This window comes from Lutra lutra, chromosome 11 (assembly GCF_902655055.1).
Source record: "Lutra lutra chromosome 11, mLutLut1.2, whole genome shotgun sequence".
NCBI lineage: Eukaryota > Metazoa > Chordata > Mammalia > Carnivora > Mustelidae > Lutra > Lutra lutra.
In genome coordinates this window covers 103,625,115-103,649,548 of record NC_062288.1, presented here as the reverse complement: position 1 = coordinate 103,649,548, position 24,434 = coordinate 103,625,115, and the positions used below count along the sequence as shown (strand labels likewise).

General features: G+C 45.2%; 1 protein-coding gene across 7 annotated transcripts in view; it reads right to left on the bottom strand.

The window, feature by feature from the left end:
• Nucleotides 1-14,304, bottom strand: part of GALNTL5 (polypeptide N-acetylgalactosaminyltransferase like 5) — a 55,809-nt gene extending 41,505 nt beyond the window's left edge. Inside the window, exons 1-3 of one of the 7 annotated variants that reach the window (XM_047694430.1) lie at nucleotides 13,976-14,304; nucleotides 6,423-6,723; nucleotides 264-384 (exon numbers count right to left, since the gene is read on the bottom strand). In XM_047694430.1, coding sequence (XP_047550386.1) covers nucleotides 264-384; nucleotides 6,423-6,684 — 383 coding nt within the window. In that variant the 5' untranslated portion in view covers nucleotides 6,685-6,723; nucleotides 13,976-14,304. Of the gene's footprint in view, nucleotides 1-263; nucleotides 385-6,422; nucleotides 6,724-11,193; nucleotides 11,588-13,975 lie in introns of those variants that run through there. The other 6 variants (XM_047694431.1, XM_047694428.1, XM_047694429.1 and 3 more) reach the window with 6 other exon arrangements.
• Between the last annotated feature and the right edge of the window lie 10,130 nt (nucleotides 14,305-24,434).

Here is a 24,434-nt window from a genome sequence, read left to right as displayed (position 1 = left end):
GTCCACATGGTGCCTATAGATAAGAAATATACTGCTTATTTGAAAGTAGCAAAGAGAGCAGATCTTTAAAGTTCTCATCACACACACATACACACACACAAATTTTTTGTAACTATGCATGGTAGCCAAAGTTATCTAGACTTACTGTAGTGATTATTTGGCCACATATATATATAAATGTCGTATCATTATGTTGTATACCTGAAACTAATCTAATCTTATATGTCAATTATACCTCAATAAAAAAATGAGGATTAACATACATTTTATTCCTCGTATCTGGCACATCTCTCTCACTGCCCAAGCTTTTACTGAGAATGGCATTAAATCCATATTTTAAAAATCCAGCAATATATTCTGGCTTTGAATAGTTAGTGTCCTTACCTGCAAGAAAGGGCAATTACAGTTATGTAGGTACAGATTACTACCACCAGATAAAGGATCATAAGAACAACTATATCCTGAATTCACTCCCTTTATAATGAGCCAGGTGTTTTCCTGGAACCTACACTACCTCCAGACGATAAGGCTAAAATCAAAGCAGATTCCTCCACAAAGTATGGACAAGTTAGCCTTTGGTCATTCGGTATCTTCAGGGAAGGAAGTGCTTGGCCTCCTTGGTCCCATCATGACTCACCACTGTTGTGTAAAGTTAGTTGTAACTGAAGGATTTCGGAAAGGTGGGGAAGGAGAGCTAAAACCCCAGCCCAGAACTTCCATTGCAGAGAATTAAACAAGAGGCCAGACACCAACCCAAACATAACAGTCATAACAATAAATGAAGATGGGGTAAATTTCCTATTAAAAGATAAACACTCGGGGCACCTGGGTGGCTCAGTGAGTTAAGCCGCTGCCTTCGGCTCAGGTCATGATCTCAGAGTCCTGGGATCGAGCCCCGCATTGGGCTCTCTGCTCAGCAGGGAGCCTGCTTCCTCCTCTCTCTGCCTGCCTCTCTGCCTGCTTGTGATCTCTCTGTCAAATAAATAAATAAAATCTTTAAAAAAAAAAAGATAAACACTCAAAAAAAGGATAAACACTCTTATTTGTCAATGAAGAAACAAAATATAATCATGAAAGATAAGTGGCATGAACTAAAATGCTTAAAAGTAAAAGAACAGTTTAAGAATAGAGGAGTCAAAGTATCATTTTAAAAAGTACAGAATTCATTAGAAGGAGCATCCAGAAAGTTATTTACACTCACGGTAAGAATAAGTCACAATAAAGGCTAGGTAGGGATGAGCTTGCAGACATCAAACATTGCTGCAGTAAAATACTTACATTAAAATCATTAGAGATGTCAATATATATTGCCACAAACAGTAATGGAATATTTTAAGAACAACTCTAGATCAGAGAAAAAGTTAGAAAAAGAACTTGCTTAATGTAATTTGTCATATTTCCTTGGTGGATTTATATTTTGCTTTGTTTTTGAAGAATAAACTTTCTTTTCCAATGTCTATGATGTGCTTTCCAAAATGGACATAAAAGGCTGTATTATAGCTAAAAAGGGCTAAAAAAGGATTCTCTTCAAGATGCAGTAACCCCATTTCCACTAGGCCCTCTTTCCTGCCCCTGAGAAATCCTGGACATGACACAACAGATAAGGATGGGAAGTTCTCTGAAAGGTCGAAACTAGCAGGCAGATTCCTGAGGCAGATCTCAGGAATGGAGGAAGGATGTGGTGAGCTCCTGAATTCCCTGTTGCCACCCATAAATCCCAGACAAAGGTCTGTAGAAGCTTCCATGTAGAACCACAGACAGACAGACAGACAGACAGACACACACACACACACACACACACACACACAAAACCTCCATGATAAACCTGTTCTCTCTAGCCACCAGGCCACAGAAGCCTAACCACAGAAAACCTTTGGCTGAACCTACTCTAGTCAAGTCAAGCAGCAGTGGGAGAACCACACTGACCCCTGTGGCTTCAGTGTGGTGGGCAGGCAGTGGGCCTTCCACCACACCCAAGGGAGCAGCAGGCAATGACATGGTGGGCCTGAGCAGAACCTACTCCTTTCACCCCTCTTCCTGGCAGAAGCAGGCAGAGCTCTGATTACCTGCGTGGGTGGTGTGGGCAGGCTGAGCAGGGAGCTGGTCCTCCATAAGCTGGCCTGGGGGGAAGCAGGTGGAGTTCTGGTTCTCCCCAAGATAGTGCCATGTTACATATAATTAACATTATATGTTAATTTAAAAAATTTTTAAAAAACCAGTCTCAGGAACTTGTGTACAGACAACAAAAGAGCTGATCTTTGTATTATCAAAGCTCTGGAAGGAGAGGAGTCAGAGTGGGGCCAAAAAAGTACTCTCGGAAATAAGGCCAGAAACTTCCTAAATTCAGGGAAGTTGGATATCTAGAGCCTCAGGAGGCTGAAAAATCCACCAAATGGGATAAACCAAAGAAATCCATGGCAGGACACATCATAATGGAACTTCTGAAAACTGAAGACAGAGGACAACTCTTGAAAGTAGCCAGAGAGAAAAAACACGGGATTCATAGAAGAACAAGCTGAATGACTATGGGTTTCTCATCTGAAATCATGGGGGATAGAAGAAAGTGACAAAACATTTTTGAATGCTGAAAGAAAATAACTGTCAGGGGAAACTGGGTGGCTCAGTCATGAAGCAACTGCCTTCAACTCGGGGTCGTGATTCCAGGACCCTGGGATTGAGCCGCAGATGGGGATTCCTGCTCAGTGGGGAGCCTGCTTCTCCTGCTCCCACTCTGCTTGCTTGTATTCCCTCTCTTGCTGTCTCTCCCTCTCTGTCAAATAAATAAATAAAATATTTAAAAAGAAAAAAGAAAGAACTGTCAACTGCAAATTCTATACCCAGCAAAAATATCCGCTGGGAATTACGAGAAAATGAAGACACTCCCAAGTGAAGAAAAACTAAGACTTTGTGACTAGCAGCCCCACCCTTAAAGAATAGCAAAAGAAAGTTCTCTAAACAAGGAAATGATAACAGAAGGAGGCTTGGAACTTCAGAAAAAAGAACATCAAATGGATGAAAATTGGGGTAAATATGATAGACTCATTAAGAAACTCTCATAAGTTTCTTCAATCATATTTGACTTTTGAAGCCACAATTATAACACCATCTGATGTAGTGCTCAAAACTCAAGACAGTTATATTTTTAAAATGAGGAGGCTAAGGAATGGTTTACACTTTACTTGAAGTGACAAAACATTGATTCAAGGAGACCTTGGTAAGTTATAGACATATTGTGTTAATACCTACAGCAACCACTAAAGAAGCCATACAAAGCAGCCTTTTAAAAAATATTATAAACAAGTCAAGATGGAATTTTGAAAATGCTCAAGTAACTCACCAAAAAATAAGAGAAACAGAAGACTGAGAAACAGAGGAAACAAACAAAAAACAAATAAAATGACTGAGAAACTCTGACATTGATAATGTCTTAAATGCAAATGATCTAAATATACCAGTTAAAAGCATGGATTAACAGAGTAGATTTAAAAAATGTTCCGACAATATGCTACCTACAGGAAACTTACTTCAATGAACATAGGTAGATTGATAATAAAAGGACAGAAACGGATATACTTGCAAATATTAATAAAAAAAAAAAAACAGCTGGGGTGCCTGGCTGCCTCAATCGATAGAGGATGTGACTCTTGATCTCAGGGTTGTGAGTTCAATCCTCACATTGGGTTTGGAGCCTACCTTAAAAAAAGTACGAGTGGCTCTATTAATATTAGATAAAACAGATTTCAGAGCAGAGAAAATTACTAGAGACAGAGACATGACTTTATGATAAAAGGTTTAGTGCACCAGTGAGACATAATGGTCCCAAATAGAAACACATCAAAAAATAACTCAAAATACATGAAGCAAAAACCGGTGAGAGTTAAAGTAGAACCTAACAAATCCACAATTATAGTTGGGGTTTTCAACATCCAGTCTTAGCAACTGACAGGACAACTAGCCAAAAACTCAACAAGGACATCAACAAGTGAACAATAAAATCAACCAACAGGATCTAGTTGATGTGTATGAAGGAACTCTGTACTCAACAATAGCAAATACATGGTTTTTCCAGACATGCCCGGAGCGTTCACCAGGGATGGACCATATTCTGGATCATAAAACAAACCTCAAAAAACCTAGAAGAACTGATATCACACAGAGTATATTTTCTGACTATAATGGAATCAGATTGGATGTCAGTAGCAGAGAGGAGAAAATTATTCAAAGACTCTGAAATTAAACAATCTATTTCCAAATAATCCAAAGAGAGAGTCTCAAAGGGAATATAAAAATACAGAGAACTGAATGAAAATGAAAATTCAGTGTATCAAAATATGTACCACACAGCTGAAGCCATATTATTAAGACGTCAGTTCTCCCCAAATTGACCCACAGAGCCAATACAATTAAAAATACCAGTGGTCTCTTTGGAAGAAATTGACAAACTGTTTCTAAAACCTATCCAAACAAGCTAACCACATACAATAACCAAAACAATTTTGGAGAGAGTGAGAACAGAGTTCAGAAAGGGACCCACCAAAAAGAGTTAACTATTTCTTGAAAGATGCTGAGATGGAAAAAGGGAGATTTTTTTCAAGAAATGGTGCTGGAAAAATGGATATCCACATGAGGAAAATGAACATTGATCCTCACCCTCCCATCACAGAAATTCACTCCAAAGGGACCACAGCCCTAATGTAAAATGTAAAGTAAAACCTAAAATCTTAAAATTTCTAAAAAAACAGAGAAGGGAATATTTGTGCACTTGACATAGGCAAAGTTTACTTCAAAAAAAGATTTTTAAAAAAAGAACCATACAAGAAACTGGGATGAATTGAACATCAAAATTTAAAATTTTTCTTCTTGAATGACACCACTCAAGAGAAAATTCAAAATGTACAGTATGGCGACTATGGTTAACAATAGTAATATTGTATATTGAACTTGCCAGCACAGATCTTATCACAAGAGAAAAAAATTGTAACTGTGTGTGATGGACAAACTGTTAATTAACTTGCTGTGGTTATCATTTTGCAATATATACATGTACACATGTATCAAATCATTCTGCTGTACTTCCAAAATGAATAAGGTGTTCTACGTCAATTATGTCTCAATTTTAAAAAGAGACTAAAAAGACAAGGCACAGACGTACAGAGTATTTGCAACTCACATACCAAAGGACTTGAATCCAAAATATATTTTTAAAAATCTTAAAAATCAGAAGATAAACATTCCGATTTAAAAATGGTTGAAGGTGGGATGCCTGGGTGGCTCAGTTGGTTAAGCAGCTGCCTTCGGCTCAGGTCATGATCCCAGCGTCCTGGGATCGAGTCCCACATCGGGCTCCTTGCTTGGCGGGGAGCCTGCTTCTCCCTCTGTCTCTGCCTGCCATTCTGTCTGCCTGTGCTTGCTCTCTCTCCCTCTCTCTCTGACCAAAAAAAAAATGGTTGAAGGACATGGGCGCCTGGGTGGCTCAGTGGGTTAAAGCCTCTGCCTTTGGCTCAGGTCATAATTTCAGGGTCCTGGGATCAATCCCTGCATCCAGCTCTTTGCTCACCAGGGAGCCTGCTTCCTCCTTCCTCTCCGCCTACTTGTGATCTCTGTCTGTCAAATAAATAAATAAAATCTCTAAAAAAAATAGATGAAGGACTTGAAGAGACACTTTACAAAAGAAGATATACGGGTGGCCATGAAGCATATGAAAAGGTGCTCAAAATCATTAGTCATCAGGGAAATGCAGATTAAGGCTGCAATGGTTCCATTACTTACCCATTAGAATATCTAAAAATCTAAAAAACTGAGCTTGTCAAACGTTGGTGAAGATTTGGAGCAAAGGGAGAGATTCCGTACATGCCAGAGGGGAAAGTAAATGGCACAGCTATCTTGAAAACACATTGTCATTTTCATTAAAGTTAAGCATATACCTACTGTACATCCCATCTGTCCCAAACCCAAGAGAAACGAAGTTATGTCCACATGAAGACTTACAATCCATATTCATGACAGTATTACAATTCATTCCAGAGTATCTACAAACATATTAAAAATATATAATATTGTATTTTGCTGGAGATCACACATAAAAGGAAGGGAAGAAAGATATCCATCAACTCAGGTTAATTACCACCTCAGAGGGTAAAAGGAGGAGAAGGAAGGGGTGAAGTCCTTAATGGTACCCGTTAACATTTATTTCTGTGAAAAAACAGAACACTATCTGAAATAAATACAGCAAACTATATTTAAAAATTGTTAAATTTAGGTATGATACAATCCTGTTTTACTCTTTTCTGTATATATGTGAAATATTTTATAATTTAAAAATTGAATTGCTCTAAGAAAGACATTGTTTTTCTCTTCCAAATATTAAACTTATGGTACATTTTCCCCTTAAAATGGCTAATAGAGAAAATTGTAACACTTACCTGATCTTAAAAAGGTTTTGTATTCTGTAGTTTCATATTTGTCAGGCATTTTAAATCTTACATGCAGTCTCGGTATTTGCTTGGGGTCCCGGGTAATTTGCTGTTGCAATTTTTTTCCAAGGGACCAAATTAATGCAGGCCCCTGGTTTTTCTTCTCCAAGTTGCTTACATGATTATGGTGAATATATACATACAACAGAGCTGTCCAGATCCCAAATATCAAGGATCCATAGAATAAACATTGAAATGTGATGCCTCTCATTGTAAACCTAGTATTTCTGAAGGTCCATTTTTAAATCTCCTACATCAGAAGAATTTAAGAGAGACTATATTAGAAATCTCAGTGATTTCCAGATCATCTACTTGGCTTAAATTCAATTTTCATTGTTTTAAGAACAAGATCATTTTAATATGCATTTATCCATATATTCGGATGAGATAAAGTATATCTTATTTTCTATTAGCAAAAACTCTTAAAACTGATACTCTGAAGGTCGCTTAACAGCAAAATGTATAACATGCTTACAAAACATGCACTTATTTAAAGTAACTGATACACACTCCTGAGCCTTCAGTTAAAGGAAATACATACAGTGAAAGCAGGTTTACTCATCCCTTATTCATGCTCAGTCCATCTTGGGAGTTTTAAATCTCTCTTTTAAAAATCTGACTCGGGGCTGCCTGGGTGGTTTAGTGGGTTAAGCCTCTGCCTTCAGCTCGGGTCATGATCTCAGGGTCCTGGGATCGAGTCCTGCATCAGGCTCTCTGCTAGGCGGGGAGCCTGCTTCCTCCTCCTCTCTCTCTCTGTCTCTCTACTTGTGATCTCTCTTTGTAAAAAAAATAAAATCTTTAAAAAAAATAAAATAAATAAAAAAATAAAAATCTGACTCGATATCAACTTAAACAAAACAACACAAAACCGCATGGTTCACATGCTGGAAGGAAAGTGGACAACGGTAACTGGTCCAGCACTGATGGGACTGTGAAATGGTACCACCATTTTGACAGTTACCTGGTTCAGGGGATAATTTACACAAATAGTGTGCTGTCACATTTCTATCCCTAGGAACATGCCTTGAAGAGACTCTCACACGTATCAGGAGATACGTGCAAGAATGTTTACTGCATGGGATGCCTGGGTGGCTCAGTCCATTAAGCGTCTGCGTTGGGCTCAGGTCATGATCCCAGGGTACTGGGATCCAGCCCCCTGTCGGGCTCCCTGCACAGCGGGAAGCCTGCTTCTCCCTCTGCCTCTCCCCCTGCTGGTGAGCTGTCTTGTACCAATAAATAAATAAAATCTTCAGAAAAAATAGTGTTTACTGCAGTAATGTTTGTAGTAGAAACCACAAGCAACTCAAGTTTCCCTCAATAGGAGAATAATAAAGTGAACTGTTCCCTGAACACAGCAAACAGATCCACTGGGGCCACATGTATCAATATTGGAAACACCATAATGTTGCACAGAAAACCAAGCAGGGTGTGATGCTACCAAGATGTATATGGGAAACATGGAAACCAGCGCAATTGCTTAGGGATACACCTGGAGGCAGCAAATGTTGGGGAAAACCCATGTGCAAGCGGTCCACCAAGTTTAGGATGGGATTACTCCTATGGAGGAGGGCACTGGGGAGGAGAGGGAAGAGTTCCTACTACGTTCTTTTTTTTTTTTTTAAAGATTTTATTTATTTATTTGACAGACAGAGATTACAAGTAGACAGAGAGAGAGAGGGAGGGGGAAGCAGGCTCACCCCTGAGCAGAGAGCCCGATGTGGGGCTCGATCCCAGGACCCTGAGATCATGACCCGAGCTGAAGACAGAGGCTTTAACCCACTGAGCCACCCAGGCACCCCTCCTACTACATTCTTAACACTTGAGCTTTTTAATCTCTTAAGCAAATGTGGCAAAATGATAAGGTTTGATAACGTTTGATGACATATCCATGGAGCGTTCATGATATTTTTCTATTTCCCTTTTGTTGGAAATACTTCCCAATTTATCAAAAAAGAAAAGTCTTGAGCGGTTTCTTTTAGAGATGACAGACTGGAAATGTATGCCTGTGCCCTCCCCCTCTTGACTCAGCTGTGAATAAAAACCAATCTTCCAATCTAAAAACTCTCCTGGGAAAAGGGTATTAGAGGGAAGGTCCACGCACGGGAGATTTCAACATGGGTTTGAAAGACCCGACAGAAGCCGCTGCATGCGAGGTAACTATGGGGAAGCGGGAGGAAGCCTGGACCCCACCGGCACAGGGAGAGGACTGAGGTGGAATCCCAGGGCGGCCGGGGAGGGGACTGGAGGTGCAGGGTGTGACAGGTACAGGGCCAGGAGACTCCGGGGAAGGCCACGCGTTTATATGCACAGCAGTCAGCTGTCTTCACCCCTCCCTGGGCCTGACTTGAAATGGCACAGGTGTCCTTGAAGAAGAGGAAGAGACACTTGGGGTGCATGTACAGGGGAAAGTCATCTGCAAGCTAAGGAGAGAGAACTCAGAGGAGCCACCTTGATGGGGAACTTCCAGCCTCCAGAATGGAGGGAAATAAATGTCTGTGGTTTAAGCATCACCCCTTCCCTACCCCTACCCCCCCCACTTTCTTACCCCCCTCCCCTCTGTGTGTGGCATTTTGTTATAATGGCCCCAGCGGACTGATACAAATTCCAAGGACTGACCTAGGCCTTTGAAGAAACCCTCCAGTAAGACAGAAAATACATACAGAACCAGAAAAGGGGAACAAATTAATGAGAGCTTTAAAAAAATCAAAACACTGATTTTGTTTGCTCACCCTCAAGAAGATACCATGCTCATAAAACCAAGGAAACAGTCTATGAAAAAGAAAACATTACAGAACAACAACAAAAGGTTGCTGAAACCTAAAACATGATTGGGAAAACTTTAAAAATATATGTAAGTTGGAAAATAGTGTGAAAGGAATATGCTGGAAGGCACAACAAAATGACATAAGGGAAAACATAAGAAAAAATGGAGAGATGTGATATTTCATTCTTGGAGGTATAACATCTAACTAGTAAAAATGTACGAGTTCCAAAAGATGATCAGAGAAAAATGGAGGACAGGAAATTATTAAATAAATAATATATTTTCCCCGTAACTTAAAGTGCTCACAAAATGCCCAGTGCAATGAATGTAAAAATATCCTAAAAGCCTCCAAGTGCAGAAAAATGGTTGACATACAGGAGGAGTTTCAGAAGGATATCAAACTTCTCAACAGCAACACTGAGGGTTTTTTTTTTTCTCTTTTAAAGCTTTATTTATTTGAGAAAGAGAGAGAAAGTCTCAAGACTCCATGCTGAGTGCAGTGTCCAAGGCAGGTCTTGACCTCACAACCCTGAGATGACGACCTGAGCAGAAACCAAGAGTCTGAGGCTTAACTGACTGAGCCATCCAGCTGCCCTAACACTGGGTTCTTAAAAGATTATAGAGAAGTGGCTTCAGAATTCTAAGTTAAATGGTATTTCACCTAGAATTCTTTACCTAGTCAAATTTTAATTAACCTTGAGAGAGGAATAAAGATATTTTCAGATCTGTAAAGGACTCAGAAAGAATTACAGTCCACGTATTCTTTTTTGGGAGACTAATGTGGACTGCAAATGCCAACAAAACAGAAGAGTAGACAAAGAAGAGATGGCCCAGGGTGGGGGATCCAACTCAGGAAGGAGGCAGAGATGGCCCCAGAGGCTGTTTTCCTCGGGGGTGGGGAGGCGTGGAAGGCGGCTGCCCACATTGGAATGGAGGCTGTAGTGAGCTCTGGCACTCCACCCCTCCCCAGAAAGGAGATGGGTCAAAAGAATATCAGATTTGATAGATGATGTGGGGCAGGGAAATGCAAGTAGATGACCTATCTGATGGTAAAAATTAAGGAATATTTGTAGAGTGATAAAGGTGTAACACACTGGCTACAGATTCATAAGGAAAATGCGATTCTAAAATAATAGAAGTTGTGTACGAAAAATGAAGTTGATGTGTGAAATAAGCCAAGAGATTAGAAGCTTAGGAATATTATTTAAAATATGAAGGCAACTATCATATGAAATATATTAAAAGAGTTGAAAGTCATTGCTTTTGGGGAGTTGTACTGAGGATTAGGGTGGAAGGTGGGCAAGGCCCTGCTGACTCTAATATTTTTGTTTTTATTTTAGGCTTTACTTTTTAATGTATGCATTACTTTAACAAAAAAATTTAAAAATGGAGATTAAAACAGTACCTATCAAATGGCATCAATGCTTGTAAACATGTGCACAGAGCAGCCACTTCTCTCCCATCCTGACCCTTTAAATCAGGTGACAGCCTGGCCCGGGGTTAGAAGGAATCAAGGATATGAGCCTCCTGAGCTGTCCAGTGTCACCCGCTTTCCAGGGCCCTCTGGCGCGGGTCCTCCTCACGCCCTCATTCTTCCAAGTGTCTTCCTGCACCTGACCCTTTTGTATTGCCATTTTCATCCCAGTTCTCCGACTGGAGGACAGAGTGCGGCCTCCACAGTTTTGACTTCATGCACTAGAACAAGCTTGCACAGGCGCTCCGGCTCCTACGGCTCTTGTTCACAGAAGAGACCATCCCCGCCCCACGGAACCCAGCACGCTCAGGAACTGCACCGCATCAAACCACCGAGGCTGCACCTGGCCGCCCAGAGACCCGAACACACCTGGTGGAACGTCTTACAGTGCCGTGTGGGGCCACCACATCACCCTTGGGGCTGGGGCGCCCATTCCCCTACTGCCTGGAGTACTGGCTCTCGAGTCCCTTCCCCATCCTTACCTCCGGTGGGGCAGGCTGCTTTGCGCAAGGTTCCCCTCCCGGAGGGACTCGTGTTTAAAGACGGGCTGATGGGCCCAACTGCCGTCCTGCAACTTGGGATGACGCTGAAGACGCATCCAGCCCGGAGCGCCCATGGGGCTGACAGAGCTCCTTCCTGCGAGCACACCACAGTCTAGGCTCTTTCTCTTGTGAAACTAAAAGAAGGGAGTCAGAAGGGCGCAGCGGGAGCGCTCAGGCCCAGCGCTCCTGGCCCACTGCAGAGCCAACGGGAAAGGCGGCACCTTCCACGGGATTGTAGTTTGTGATCCCAGCCCGAGGAAGGAGAGTTTCCTCCTCCCTCAGAATCAGCCCAGCCAATGAGGGATCGTGACTGCAGGCCAGCCAATGAGGGACAACCACAGTGCGGCCAATGAGGGACTGCAGTTACAGCTCAGCCAATGAGGGATCGTGACTACAGGCCAGCCAATGAGGGACAATCACAGCTCGACCAATGAGGGACAGCCGCAGCTCAGCCAATGAAAAGCCACTATACTCGGAATTCCGGGTGACTCCGACACTTCGTCCTCCCGTCTGCCGCGACGCCGGCGCGTGCGCTCGTTCTGCAGCCTCGGCCTGGGTCACAGTTCTCTGCTCTTCCTTAAACCGTTTTTTGCTGGCAAGTAACTGCGGTTTTGTTGCTGAGGTTAGCGCGCCTCTTGAGCCGGGCCGCTTCGCCCGCAGGTGTCGGCCCCGGACCACGCCCGGACACGGCCTGCGAGCGCATCCCCAGCGCGGCTGTTCCCGGGAGCCCGAGCTGCCACAGTGGGCAAGGGCGGTCCTGCGCGACGGCCGTGGGGGGCGTGGGGGCCGCACCGCACGCCGCCCGCGGGGTCACGACGCGCCCTCCCCAGCAGTGGGGTCGCAAGGTCGCACGCCCTGCCCTTGCGACCCCACTGCTGGGGAGGGCGCGTCGTGACCCCGCGGGCGGCGTGCGGTGCGCCTGCTGCGCCCTCGCTGGTGGGACCCGCTGGAGCGCGGGCGCGGAGAGCGTCGTAGCTGCGGCACGCGGTGGGCTGGAGCGGCCAGGGCAAACCCGAGGGATCCAGCCGGCTGCACGCGTGCGTCTGAGGGAGGCAGCGGCGGGCAGAACACAGAAGAAACTCTCCTCCCCAGCGTGGGAACCGCGTGCAGGCCGCGGTGGCCAGGACCGCTGTACTTGGGGCAGGTGACTTGGCGGTCCTGGCTCCTCTGCCGGGGCGGGAGGGAGGCGCTGGGACCCGGGACAGGGGAGTCACGGGGACCCACGCTTCGGGCCTGCAGCAACAGCGCAGTCACAGCGCGGAGGGCCAGCCCCGCTCCTTCGCTGGAGGAGACTGTGCAGGCAGCGCGCGCCCTCCGTCCCCACCGCCCTTCCCCACCCAGCCATCTCCCAGCCGCCAAGTCGCTAACTAGGGACAAGTTACAGAACAGCCTAGCTGGGGGGAAATGAAGTGTCCCCAAGAGCTGCAGAACCCCCGCAGGCATCACGACCCAGTGGAATCAGGGGGCCGGGCACGGGCTGGTCCTGAGCATCCTAGGTCAGGGGAGGGGCGCAAAACTGGGTCGGGCGTTTACTCATATGGGAGCGTTCCAAGACACGGGCTTTACCACCCCGACAAACACCCCCAGTGCACAGTGCAGTCTCCTTGACTGGACGAATTACGCTGTAAAAATGAAATCTCTGGGGTGCCTTGGTGGCTCAGTCAGTAAAGTGCCTGCTTTCAGCTCAGGTGGTGATCCCAGGGTCCTGGGATCGAGTCCTGCATCCGGTCCTTGCTCAGCGGGGAGCCTGCCTCTCTTCCCTGCTACTCCCCCTGCTTGTGCGCGCTCTCTCTCTCTCAAAGAAATAAATACAGTCTTTAAAAAAATAAAAACGAAATCTTTGGTAATGCGAAAAAAACCTGTCATGTGTAAGAGAAGGTAGCCTCTAACTGAGGCAGATAGATGGATGGAAACGAGACGGAGGAGAATGAAGCTGGTTAACTTTTAAGACAGCTGCTACTTCCGATAAATGTCACCTGCTGAGACTTTTAACTTCCACCGAACACCAAAAGCAGTTAGAAACTAAGGAAGAAAGTAAGCAAGGGGAGGCACCCGAATTGAATACACAACATGTGCTTGGGGGTTCATGATAGGGTTAGTGCTGGAGAAGGAAATACATCCATATTCTCTGGGAGAAGTCTACTATATTAAGAAAATTTGGAGGAAATTCTCTACATGTGAACATTAGGAAAATTACCCTCACCCATATTTTTTTTTTAATTTTTATGAATGTAAATTTTTCTTAACACCACACTTTCTTAAAGCAGAACTCCCCCTGGTTCTCTGGAATATGCGCCTCATCTGTCCTCGTATCCCCTACCCCCATCACCACCCCCACCCCCACCCAACGCACATACGCTCACATACGGAAACCCTAAACCGGATCTGGAGTCAGTTGTTGTGTTTGTTTTAAAGTGTCTTTTCAGTCAGGAAAACAGGCTCTGCTTTAGATGATGTCACAACTAAATTTTCTATAAATAGTAAGATTTTCGAGAACCAAAGTCAATATAAATGCCTGGCCTACCTCTAGAGTGGCACTATCCAGCCTGACAGTTACAACCTCTTCTTTAAAACTCAGATCTTCTTAATCCCAATCCCCAGACTCAGCGTTCCATCAAGGATCAGTGATTGGAAGCGTGGCTTCCACTGAATCCAGATGGAAGGACAACCCCCCCACCCCGTGTTGTTCCCGCTTTTCAGCACACTGAGCTCCCCCACCTACCATTAAGACAGCGGCTGCTCTGTAGTTGATCAGTTGTCTAAGCTGAGTCACGGGTGAAATGAGGCAGGAGTCTAGGTTGAATGATCTGAAAGACAAGATTTTTTTCTGAATGGCTGACTTTACGGTGCCTGGATTCTGAGCAAATACTGGATTGTGCTGGGCTGTCCTGCCTGCGTGGTGTTTCACAAGAAGCAGCACTGGGTACGGCGTAAAGCCCTTGTGACGTCACACCCAGGGCGTCGCCAGCAGCCAGGGGCCCCTCAGAGCAGCAGGTGGAATCTGGGACTTCCAGAGTTCAAAGGGACCTTCCAGAGAGTCTTAGAATCCTCATTCCTCAGCTGAGGAAATGGGAAAAGCCTCATCGTGGGCAAAATCTAGGCTAGATCTCATTTTTGGCTTTTTTTTTTTTTTTTAAAGTCAACATAAAAAAAAGCTTTCAGAACACCTCAAGGGGCTCAAAGATGACCCAAAGGGTTGTTTGGCTGTCTTTTAATTTTTTACTCTGTATTACTCAGTATTTAGATATTAGTACATGAGGTCAGCCAATTGCTTGTGAAATGTCTTGACATGTTTGAGCAGATTTGACCTTTCCCCCATTGAGGAGGCTGACTCTGTTTAGCCTGGGACCAGACATCTGCTTTGAAGTATGTAAGAGGCAGGGGTGGGGGTGGGAGACTGAAGGCTTGGAGGGGGGTGAGTTGGGTCCTTCCCAGAGGACCAGGAATGAGAGAACAGAAAACATATTTTTCTGTACGTATAAAGGACATAGATGTCATGGGGCTACCCAGGGGTTGCTTAAGGGAGACAGAATAATCATGTGAGAAATAAGGGGAAGATACAAGATAAAAAGCGTATTGAGTTACTACAGGCTGGTGTCCCGAAGAACCAAGAGTCAGGGCAAAGTTGTCAGGATCAGTTCATGAGGGGAAAAGGATAATGCAACAAAATGAAAGGCACAGAACAAAGTCATGACACTAGGCAGGTGGCTGGTAGGAGCTGAACAGAGGTGGTTCAGAGGAGGAAGATGAAAACTGCAGAGGGGAAGGAATGTGTGGGGGAGAGTAAGTCGCATTTGTGACAATGGAGATCAATTCCATGGGAGTGACCAGAAAGTCTGGAACCTTCCCTATGGGTAAAAAGAAATTAGGAGGCTGAAACAGTACATGTTTTATCTCAAATTAGTGGGCAGGTTTTATCCTAGTTGATCCTAATTAAAGAATTACAAGGAGAAACACAGCAGCCTTGAGTTTTACTCTCATTTTGAGAAGGAAAAGGGAAAGATAGCTTACCTTTCTTATGATAGGTTAAAACTTCAACCTGAGAGCCAGAAAAACCATCTTTTCCCTGGGCCTGTGTCTTCTGAGGGATAACATAAAGGGCGGGGCGGGGGGACCCTAAAAAACACAACGGAACAAAGGGCAGAGAAACAGAAATAGGGAATGCAAATAAAAAAAGAATTGGCAAAAACATTCAAGTATAAAATTTGCCAATTATTGCATACTATCCCAAGCATTTGGGGGGGACTGTAAGTGCTTAGAGGAGATAGTCCCAGACTAGTCCATCTCTGCACTCCATGACGATGTACCTAACATGTGACAGGTGCTGGTCAACATTCACTAAATAAATCCTCGAATAATCGTGACTCGTAAGACAAAGGAATGGGTAAGCAATGCCAAAATGTGAATATCCCTGGAGGTAAAAAGGAAACAGAGGGAGAAAGGGAAAAGGGAATTAAAAATTAATGAAGTAACCTTAGTCACAGACTTTCCTGGCTCCCTCCCACCAGCCCAATTGGGCTCATTCATCTAAAAACTCTCTTCTGATTCTTTGTTCCATTGACAAAGGCCTACAAAATTTCCCCACACACTGCTCTTACCCTGAAATTCCTCCATATGCTATTGGTCTGACTTGCCAACTTATGCTCTTCTTTGTCCTAAGAACCCTTCAGAAGAATCCATTCCCTTCCACACTAGTTCCGCACCATTCAAAGCATCCGCCGGACCATTGTTTGGATCTCTGCCCATCTCAGGGTCCAAATAGCATTTTCCCCAATAACCACGGAGTAAGTTTTTCCCATGGAAGTGGACAGTTATCTTAGGCATCTCACAAGCAGGTTTGTGATTTGAGGGGTTCCCTCTAGAAATTAATTGCACGCTGTCTTAGAGTGTGAGGGATTATTGTGGGCCCAGGGCTGGGGATGTGGAGTTCCGGAGAAGGGAGAATCTGGTAATAAATGCCAGACAGAGACCTTCCTTTGGCTAATACCCGAGGAGGTCCATGTTATTTGGTAGTGCCGATTGCCTATGTCGCAAGCCAGTGTTTTGTTTATTTGATTCAAGGCCATAACGCTTAGTACAAGACAAAAGAATGTGGAAGCAATGGCAAGATGTCAATATTTTGGTGTGGGGGAAGATGTTTTTTATCTTTGGGTACCTACCTCTCAGTTAAAGTAGCTGAAGTCACCATGTCCTGAGACCTCTGGTAGTCTACAGCAGGGACACAATGAAAGCATCTGTAATCCCTATCCTAGAATGGCTCACCTCTCCAATAGGGAAGAAGACATTGTTCAAGACATTGGTTCAAATTCTATTAATAGATTTGGCCAAATGAGACCAGTTCCTCTGGAAAAATAATACCAAAATTGCTTTGGGTCGATGTCAATCAGTGGCCTCTTGAGTGAATAATTAGTTTCCTCTTCAATTAATTTAAAAAAAAACCCCAAAATAGTAATCTTTGGTTCTGGGAGGCCAAGAACATCTGCCAAAGATGCTGTAAAGATGAAAATTACATAAATTCTAGGGCCCTAGGTTAGTTACTCAAAATATGACTCATTTAATGAGAAATAGCCTGTTTAGAGATTTTGATGTTGGTAGCTTGGTTCACATGGCAAATAAGAATGTTTTTATGCAGCATTATTCAGAAGAGCTGAAACGTGGAAGTCCCCCAATTGTCCGTCAGTGGAGGAATGAGTAAGCAGAAGGTGGTATCTACATACTGTGGACTCATCCAGCCTTAAAAAGGAAGCACGTTCTGACACCTGCTGCAGCGTGCATATGTGTTGGGGACATTCTGCTTTAGTCAAATAAGCCAGACATAAAGAGGCAAGTAGTGAATGATTTCACTCACATGTTGAGAGTAGTCAAAATCATACAGAAAGTAGAATGCTGGTTGCCAGGGGCTGGAGCGGGGCCGGGGGAAGGGTGTGGGGAGTTCTTGTTCAGTTTGACGAGTTGGCGAGAGTCCTGGGGGTGGACGGTGGGGATGGAGACACACATGAATGTGTTTTATACCCGGAGCTGTATGGCTGAGATGATAAAGTTCATGTCATGTGTATTGCACCACACATAGAAAACTGGGTGGAAAAAAGCACACGAAGTGATTTATGTTCTTCGACTTAGCTCAGGAAACTGCCCCCTTCAGCTGCGACGCTCTTCCTGTGCTTTGTGAGAAGGTTTTCAGTTCCAGACCCACACCCGGTCGGCTTCCTGTGACACTTGTTGACGTTCACGGCTGGTCTGCTTAGTGGGCTCGGTTTCGGGAGTCGTTTTCTTCTAGAGTAAAGCAAACACTAAAACCTCGAATGCTCTGTGGACGTGTGTGTGTAAAACACAGAGGCTGAAACCCAAACAGCAGCGGCCCAGCGGTTTCCTCCTGCGAGTGGGCATCCGGCCTTCGAGGAGGTATCCGGCCCCACTGATTTCTAGAATACTTGCGTCCTTCTCTTGCTTAAAACAAAAGGGGGAAGTTTCTTTAGAAAAGGTGCAAAGCTAAGAGACGGGACACAGTGCACAGCCTCTCTGGGGGGTGAGCAGGGCAGCTGCAGAGTACGGAATCGGTTTCCCTTGTCCCTTTCCTTCCCTGAACTCGCACTTGTTTTTCTCCTTGCTTCCACTCCCTGCCCAGGCTGTCACCGCTGGTGACACGCTCCTCTCCGCCCGGGGGGGTGGGGGGGGGACGGTATTGTTGCTCCTGCGATCACTGCATGGGGTTGATGTCAGCTCGGCCGAGCACAGGGGAAGGCAGGTTTCTGCCATAAAACGATCGCTGATTCCTAGTAATTGAAGGGAAAGTTAATACATAATTTGAAAAATACAGTTTTCCAATATAATTTTCTAACAAGGACGCCCCCCCACCCTGTAGGTACCTAGATCCCTTTAATGTCGGTTTTTCTCCTCTCCTACCCCCGGTTCATTTTATTGCTTTTCTGTCCGTGTTCTATATGCTCTCGTGCGTGTGGGCTGACTTTCATAATTTAAAGAGTTGAACGGTGGAATCTTTCCTCTCTCAGCTCTCAGCAACCAGATGGACAGGCTGCCATTGGGGGGGCGTCTCCCCTCCATCGATCTCTCCCCTGCAAGGGCCAGTCTTTACAGATGTTACCGGGTCAGGTTTAGTGCTGCTTGGCCACTTGTTAACTTTGTGGCCTGGGGCAGATTCCTGGACCGCTCTGGTTTCTTGTAAACAGGCTATTGCCTGTCTGGGAAGATTGTTGTCATTACTCAGAACATTCTTGCCAAGGCGGCTGACACCGGGCTCCGGCTCTGTTAATGATGGGGATGGCTCCTGCCACCTGGCTGCCCTCTGGCAGAGGAGAGAGAGGGGAAGATAGGGAGCTGTAAACAGGGCAGTGTGTTCGAGAGCTATGTGGCAATACGGAGAAAAGTTGCACACATGCGCCAAGCATAATGGCCCAGCAATCCGCCCTTAGCATGTACTTGAACGAAACACACACAGACCAGGAGGTGGGCGTAAGAATGCTGGGTACGGCCTTGGTTATTGTGGGGAGAATTCAAAACAACCTAATAAACCAGGATAAAGGAATTGGGAACTATGTGGGTGGTCTTCAAAAGATCAGCAATATATGGGAGAGAGGCTCTGGGGTGGCTCAGTCGGTTAAGCATCGCCTTGGGCTCAGATCATGATTCCAGGGTCCTGGGATGGAGCCGCATGTGGGGCTCGGTGCTCAGCAGGGAGGGAGTCTGCTTCTCCCTCGGCCTCTGCCATTCCCCCTGCTTGTGCTGTCTCTCACGTGCGCTCTCTCAAATAAATAAATAAATAAAATCTTTGACAACAATATACGGGGGTGGGGGGGGAATGAGAGAATTGGAACCACAAGGATAGACATTACCCATAGAACATTGAGGGAGAAGAGCGGACTGAGAGAACACACCCAGTGTGACAGCATCCCTCATGAAGCTGAGAAGGTGAAAAACAATAGTTTGTACCATCTTGACACACATATATGTGGGGAAATATAAAAATACGTGCGGGAGTAATAAATACCAGAGTAACGGTTACCTGGGAGAGGAGGTATGTGCAGAAAGTCAGGGTACTCAGGGGCTCTCAACTTTCCTATATCAGTTTTTAAAAAAAGATTCATAGTACCTATGCAGCAAGATGTTCAGATTTCTTAAAGCTGGTATGGGAGTGCACGGGTGTTTTCACATTCTCTGCATACTTTTTATAGATTCACCACCTCTCCTAATAAAACAATGGAAGGTCCTAGTCTGCTTCCAGGATTCCCAGGAATCGATTCCTTTTCATCTACAAGATTATTCATCCCACCTCTTAGATGTGATCAGTGTATTTCATTCCATGGCTGGCCCACAAGAGGGAGATCTAGAACAATTTAGCAGCCAGATGCGCTGAACTGACAGGGTTTTGGAGGGGAGAGGGGTGAGAGGGGGTTGGGTGAGCCTGGTCGAGGATATTAAGGAGGGCGTGTATGGATGGAGCACTGGGTGTGGTACATAAACAATGAATTCTGGAACACTTAAAAGTAATTAAAAAATAAATAAAATAAACAAAACAAAAAAAGCCTCTGTGAGGACACAGTTTCCTGGGCAGCTTTGCTGGGGCACACCAGGGGCTTTCAGGCAAAGGCAGAGCACCCACTCGTGGTAAAGAAGACACAGCCCAGGGGGCGGTGGTAAACCGAACAGTGTTTATTTATTTTTTTAAAGATTTTATTTATTTATTTGATAGAGATCACAAGTAGGCACAGAGGCAGGCAGATAGAAAGGAACAGACAGGCTCTCCACTGAGCAGACAGCCCGCTACGGGGCTCGATCCCAAGACCCTGGGATCATGACCCGAGCTGAAGGCAGAGGCTTTAACCCACTGAGCCACCCAGGCACCCCGAGAACAGTGTTTAAATCATACAGTTCCATGAGAGGGTTGCAGAGTACAAGCACACATGGATAGCACAAGGAAAAGAGATCCGTGGGTGCAGAAGCAGGGGGCACACATGGTGTCTTCGGGAGCCTGTGTCCAGGTGCTTGGGGGCTGCTACCCTGGGACAGCCCAGAAAACCACAAACTCCTGCCGCTTATTCGTGGAAGACTGAGAAATACCAACATAGCTCTTCTTGTCTCTGTAGCCACAGACAGTACAAGGAGCGACAAGCACATCCCTCTTAGAGCTGGGGATGGAAACGTACCGTCAGGAGCACCCCCTCAGAGATGTCCACTGCGTACAGTGGTTTGCAAGCTTTTCTATTAATATTTCTGCTACTCCTTCATTTTTTTTTTTTAAAGATTTATCTATTTGAGAGAGAGAAAGGGGCAGAGAACGAGAGAGGGAGTTTCAAGCCGAGTCCGTGCTGAGTGTGGAGCCCACCGTGGGGCTCGATCTCCAGACCCTGAGGTCGTGACATGAGTCAAAATCAAGGCTTGGATGCTTAACCGACTGAGCCGTTGAGGTGCCCCTCTGCTACTCATTCATTTCCAAAATCAGGTGCCAAAGGTTTTATGAAAATTTGTGGAGGATATGTAAATTAGGAACAGTCATTGGTGTCTCTGTGAGTTTGAGAGAAGCTGCCATTGCTTCTGGGCATTATCATTAGTGCTGCTTCACCTCTGGGTGGGGACCTCCTCATCCAAATCTACTGCAAGCTTACCTCAGGAGCAGACACCATGCATCACTCAGAAAATATTTGTTAAGTTAATGCTATAGCCAAGTGTCCATTGGCAGATGAATGGAGAAGTAAAATGTGGTCTGCACATACATGGGATAGTCTCCAGCCTTCAAAAGGAAGGTGCCGGAACATGGATAAAGCTTGAGGACATGCCGCTTTGTGAAACGCTGTGTGATCGCACTCATATGAGGTACCCAGAGACAGAAAATTCATGGAGACAGAGAGTAGAGGGGCAGCTGCCAGGCGTGGGAGAGGCGGATGGGGAGTGAGTGTTTAATGGGGACAGAGTTCTAGTTTGGGAAGATGAAAAGGTTCCAGAGAAGGACGGTGTTGATGGTTTCCCAAGAGTGTGAATTACAGCATCAAACTGCAGACTTACAAGTGGTTAAGATGGTAATTACATGTATGTTTCATTACGATTTGAGAAATAACTATGGAAAGAAATGAACAGAGAGAGAAACAACTGGGGAGAGTCACACTCTTCTGTTCAGGTAGAACACACCATGTTCCATACAGAAAAAGGTTCTGGATGGTTCTAAACTAGGGACGTGGGTCATCCCAGCCCACAGGAGGGTGGAGATAGCTTTGCGTTTCATTTGGAGCCTGTTGAGCTGTCTTCTCACTGGGCCCTTCTGGACGGAGGTGGGGACAGGCTAAAGCTTTGCTCCCCTCTACACTCAGGACGCTGCGTCTGGCTCCGGGGCCAATCACGTCTGCTCCAGCCTCCCCCAGACGTGGCCCCTTTGGGGTTTTCACCAATAGAAGCTGTGACCAACAGAAACCAAAGAGGAAACGTGAGAAACCGCCTAGTGATTCGAAGTGTCCCAGGTAAGTGGGGTCACAGAGGCCGCCAAGGGGCCCAAGTGCAGAGAGGGCAGAACAGTGAGGCCTTTGTGCTGAGGTCACGGAGTGCGGCTTCCTTCCTTGTCACCCAAACCCAGCAGGGCACAAGTCCACAGGTGCCCAGAAATCCTAGTCCCAACTGAGGAACAGTGGGTACAAGGGAAGAAAAAGCAAAGAAAAAGAAAATCACCACAGGAAGAGGGAAAATTGAGCATCTCTGAATTTGCAAAAACAGAAGCTGGACGGGGCAGCCCATACGGGAGGGACTCGGAGGTTGGCCCGAAGCAAGCTCTGAGATGGAGGTTCTAGGACCTCAACAAAGGGGCTCTTCAAAGGAAGATTTATCACAGGGAGAGATCCTGCTCCTCCAGAACTTCTCAGAAAAAGGCTCCCAACCACCCAATTCGTCAGTAAAAGGTTTCTGTTACACAATCATATACTATGACCTGAAAGCTGACTTTTGTCCCACAAGTCAGGCTGACGCCTGTGAGATAACAGAATGGATATATGTTGGTCCCTGCCTCTGGTTCCTGGCACCGAGCGCCTTAAACCCTTGTAATTTCCTAAGTGATAAGAGCACCAGAAGCATCTTTTGTTATAATATCTGGTCTTTGGCCCTGGCTCCTGATAGAGAACTCCTAAATTCCTTGGAATTCGTGAGTGTCGGCAGTGCTTGGAAGCTTGGAATATTCAGCCCCACCTCCCGCTCTCCTGAGAGGGACCAGAGGCTGGAAATGGACTTAATGATCTCTCATGCTTATGTGATGACTCCTCCGTAAACCCCCCCAAAATACGGGGTTCGGGGAGCTACTGGGGTGGTGAACATGTGCAGATGTGGGGAGAGCGCTCAGAAGCTAAAACATTTTTTTTTAAAGATTTTTATTTATTAGACAGAGATCACAAGTAGGCAGAGAGGCAGGCAGAGAGAGAGAGGAGGAAGCAGGCTCCCCACTGAGCAGAGAACCCAATGTGGGGCTTGATCCTAGGACCTTGGGATCACGACCCGAGCCGAAGGCAGAGGCTTTAACCCACTGAGCCACCCAGGCGCCCCGAAGCTAAAATATTTCTAAAACACACCCAGACAGGGATGCCCAGGTGGCTCAGTCAGTTAAGCGTCTGCCTTCGGCTCAGGTCAGGATCTCAACATCCTGGGATCGAGTCCCGCATCAGGCTCCTTGCTCAGCGGGAAGCCTGCTTCTCCCTCTCACTGCTGCTCCCCCTGCTTGTGATCTCTCTCTCTGACAGATAAAGTCTTTTAAAAGTAGATGAAACACACCAGATAGAGAAGAGGGCAGTGTCTGGGCTGCCTTTAGAGGATGGGCTTCCTACTGGGGGTTGGGAGTCTCCTCCCAGACAGAAGGGACCAGAAACCAGGAGTGAGTCTCTGACAGCAGTCAGCCCCACCCCTCTCTGTGCGCCTAGCTGACTCTCCCCGCAGTGTAGTTCACGGTGCAGGAAGCAAGCACGCTCTCAATTGAGACACGCTGCGCCCATGAATTCGGGTTCCACCACTTACTAATTACATGGCCTTGAGAAAGTTAATTACCCCCATTAAGCCTCCGTTCCCTTCCTTGTTAAACTGGGATAATGTTACTTTTGTCATGTGGCAATGGCTCCAAGAATGAAGTAGGTCCCAGTAGAAGGTTTTCATTCATCGGTTGGCGTTTAAGGACCCACAGTACACCAGGTCAGTGACTGGCTTCATAGACATTTCTTTTTCTCCTCATCTAAGCAAGGGAGAAAGGGATTTACTTAGCACTATCCTGGAGAAGGATGATGAAAATCTTTGGCATTGATATTGGTGCCTAGATCATTAAGATTATTTGAAGAAAGGTAGTTATATGTATGTGTGTGTATATGCATACGTACATATACCAATATATACTATGGACTTACATATCCTATGGTATTATACTATAACCTGGTTTCCATGAAGGATTTGTATCAGTGTCAGAAAACAACAACAATGGGATAGTCAAAAACAGTGCGCTCATTTAAAGATCCTTATGCTCTGTTGGTGGCAATGACAGTTAGTAAGATGGTCCTGAAATGCATTTTATTATACCAGGAGTCTTAAAATCTTTAAGTATTTTGGCCACTTCTAGAAACAGATCTTGGGAAAATATTAAAATTTTTTAAAAGATTGTTTTAAAGGGAATTCATTTAAAAATTTTAAAAAAATATTTACTTGTGGAGCATAAGGAGTAACACAGAGGACATTAGGAGAAGGAAAGAAAAAGTGAATTGGGGGAAATCAGAGAGGGAGACAAACCATGAGAGACTGTGGACTCTGAGAAACAAACTGAGGTTTTGGGAGAGGAGGGGCATGGGGGGGATGGGTGAGCCTGGTGGTGGGTATCAAGGAGAGCACGTATTGCATGGAGCACTGGGTGTGGTACATAAACAAAGAATCTTGGAACACTGAGAAAATAAATTTTAAAAAGTATTTTACTTATTTACTTGACAGAGAGATGGAGAGAAAGCGAGAGAGAGAGAGACAGAGAGAGAGAGAGAGAGACATTGAGAATGAGTGGGGGGGGGATGTATAGGGATAGAGGGAGAGGGAGAAGCAGATGCCCCACCGAGCAGGGAACCCAACCTGGGGCTCGATCTCAGGACACCAGTATCATGACCTGAGGCAAAGGCAGATGCTTAACCAACTGAACCACACAGGCACCCCTTTAAAAGAGTTTATTAAAG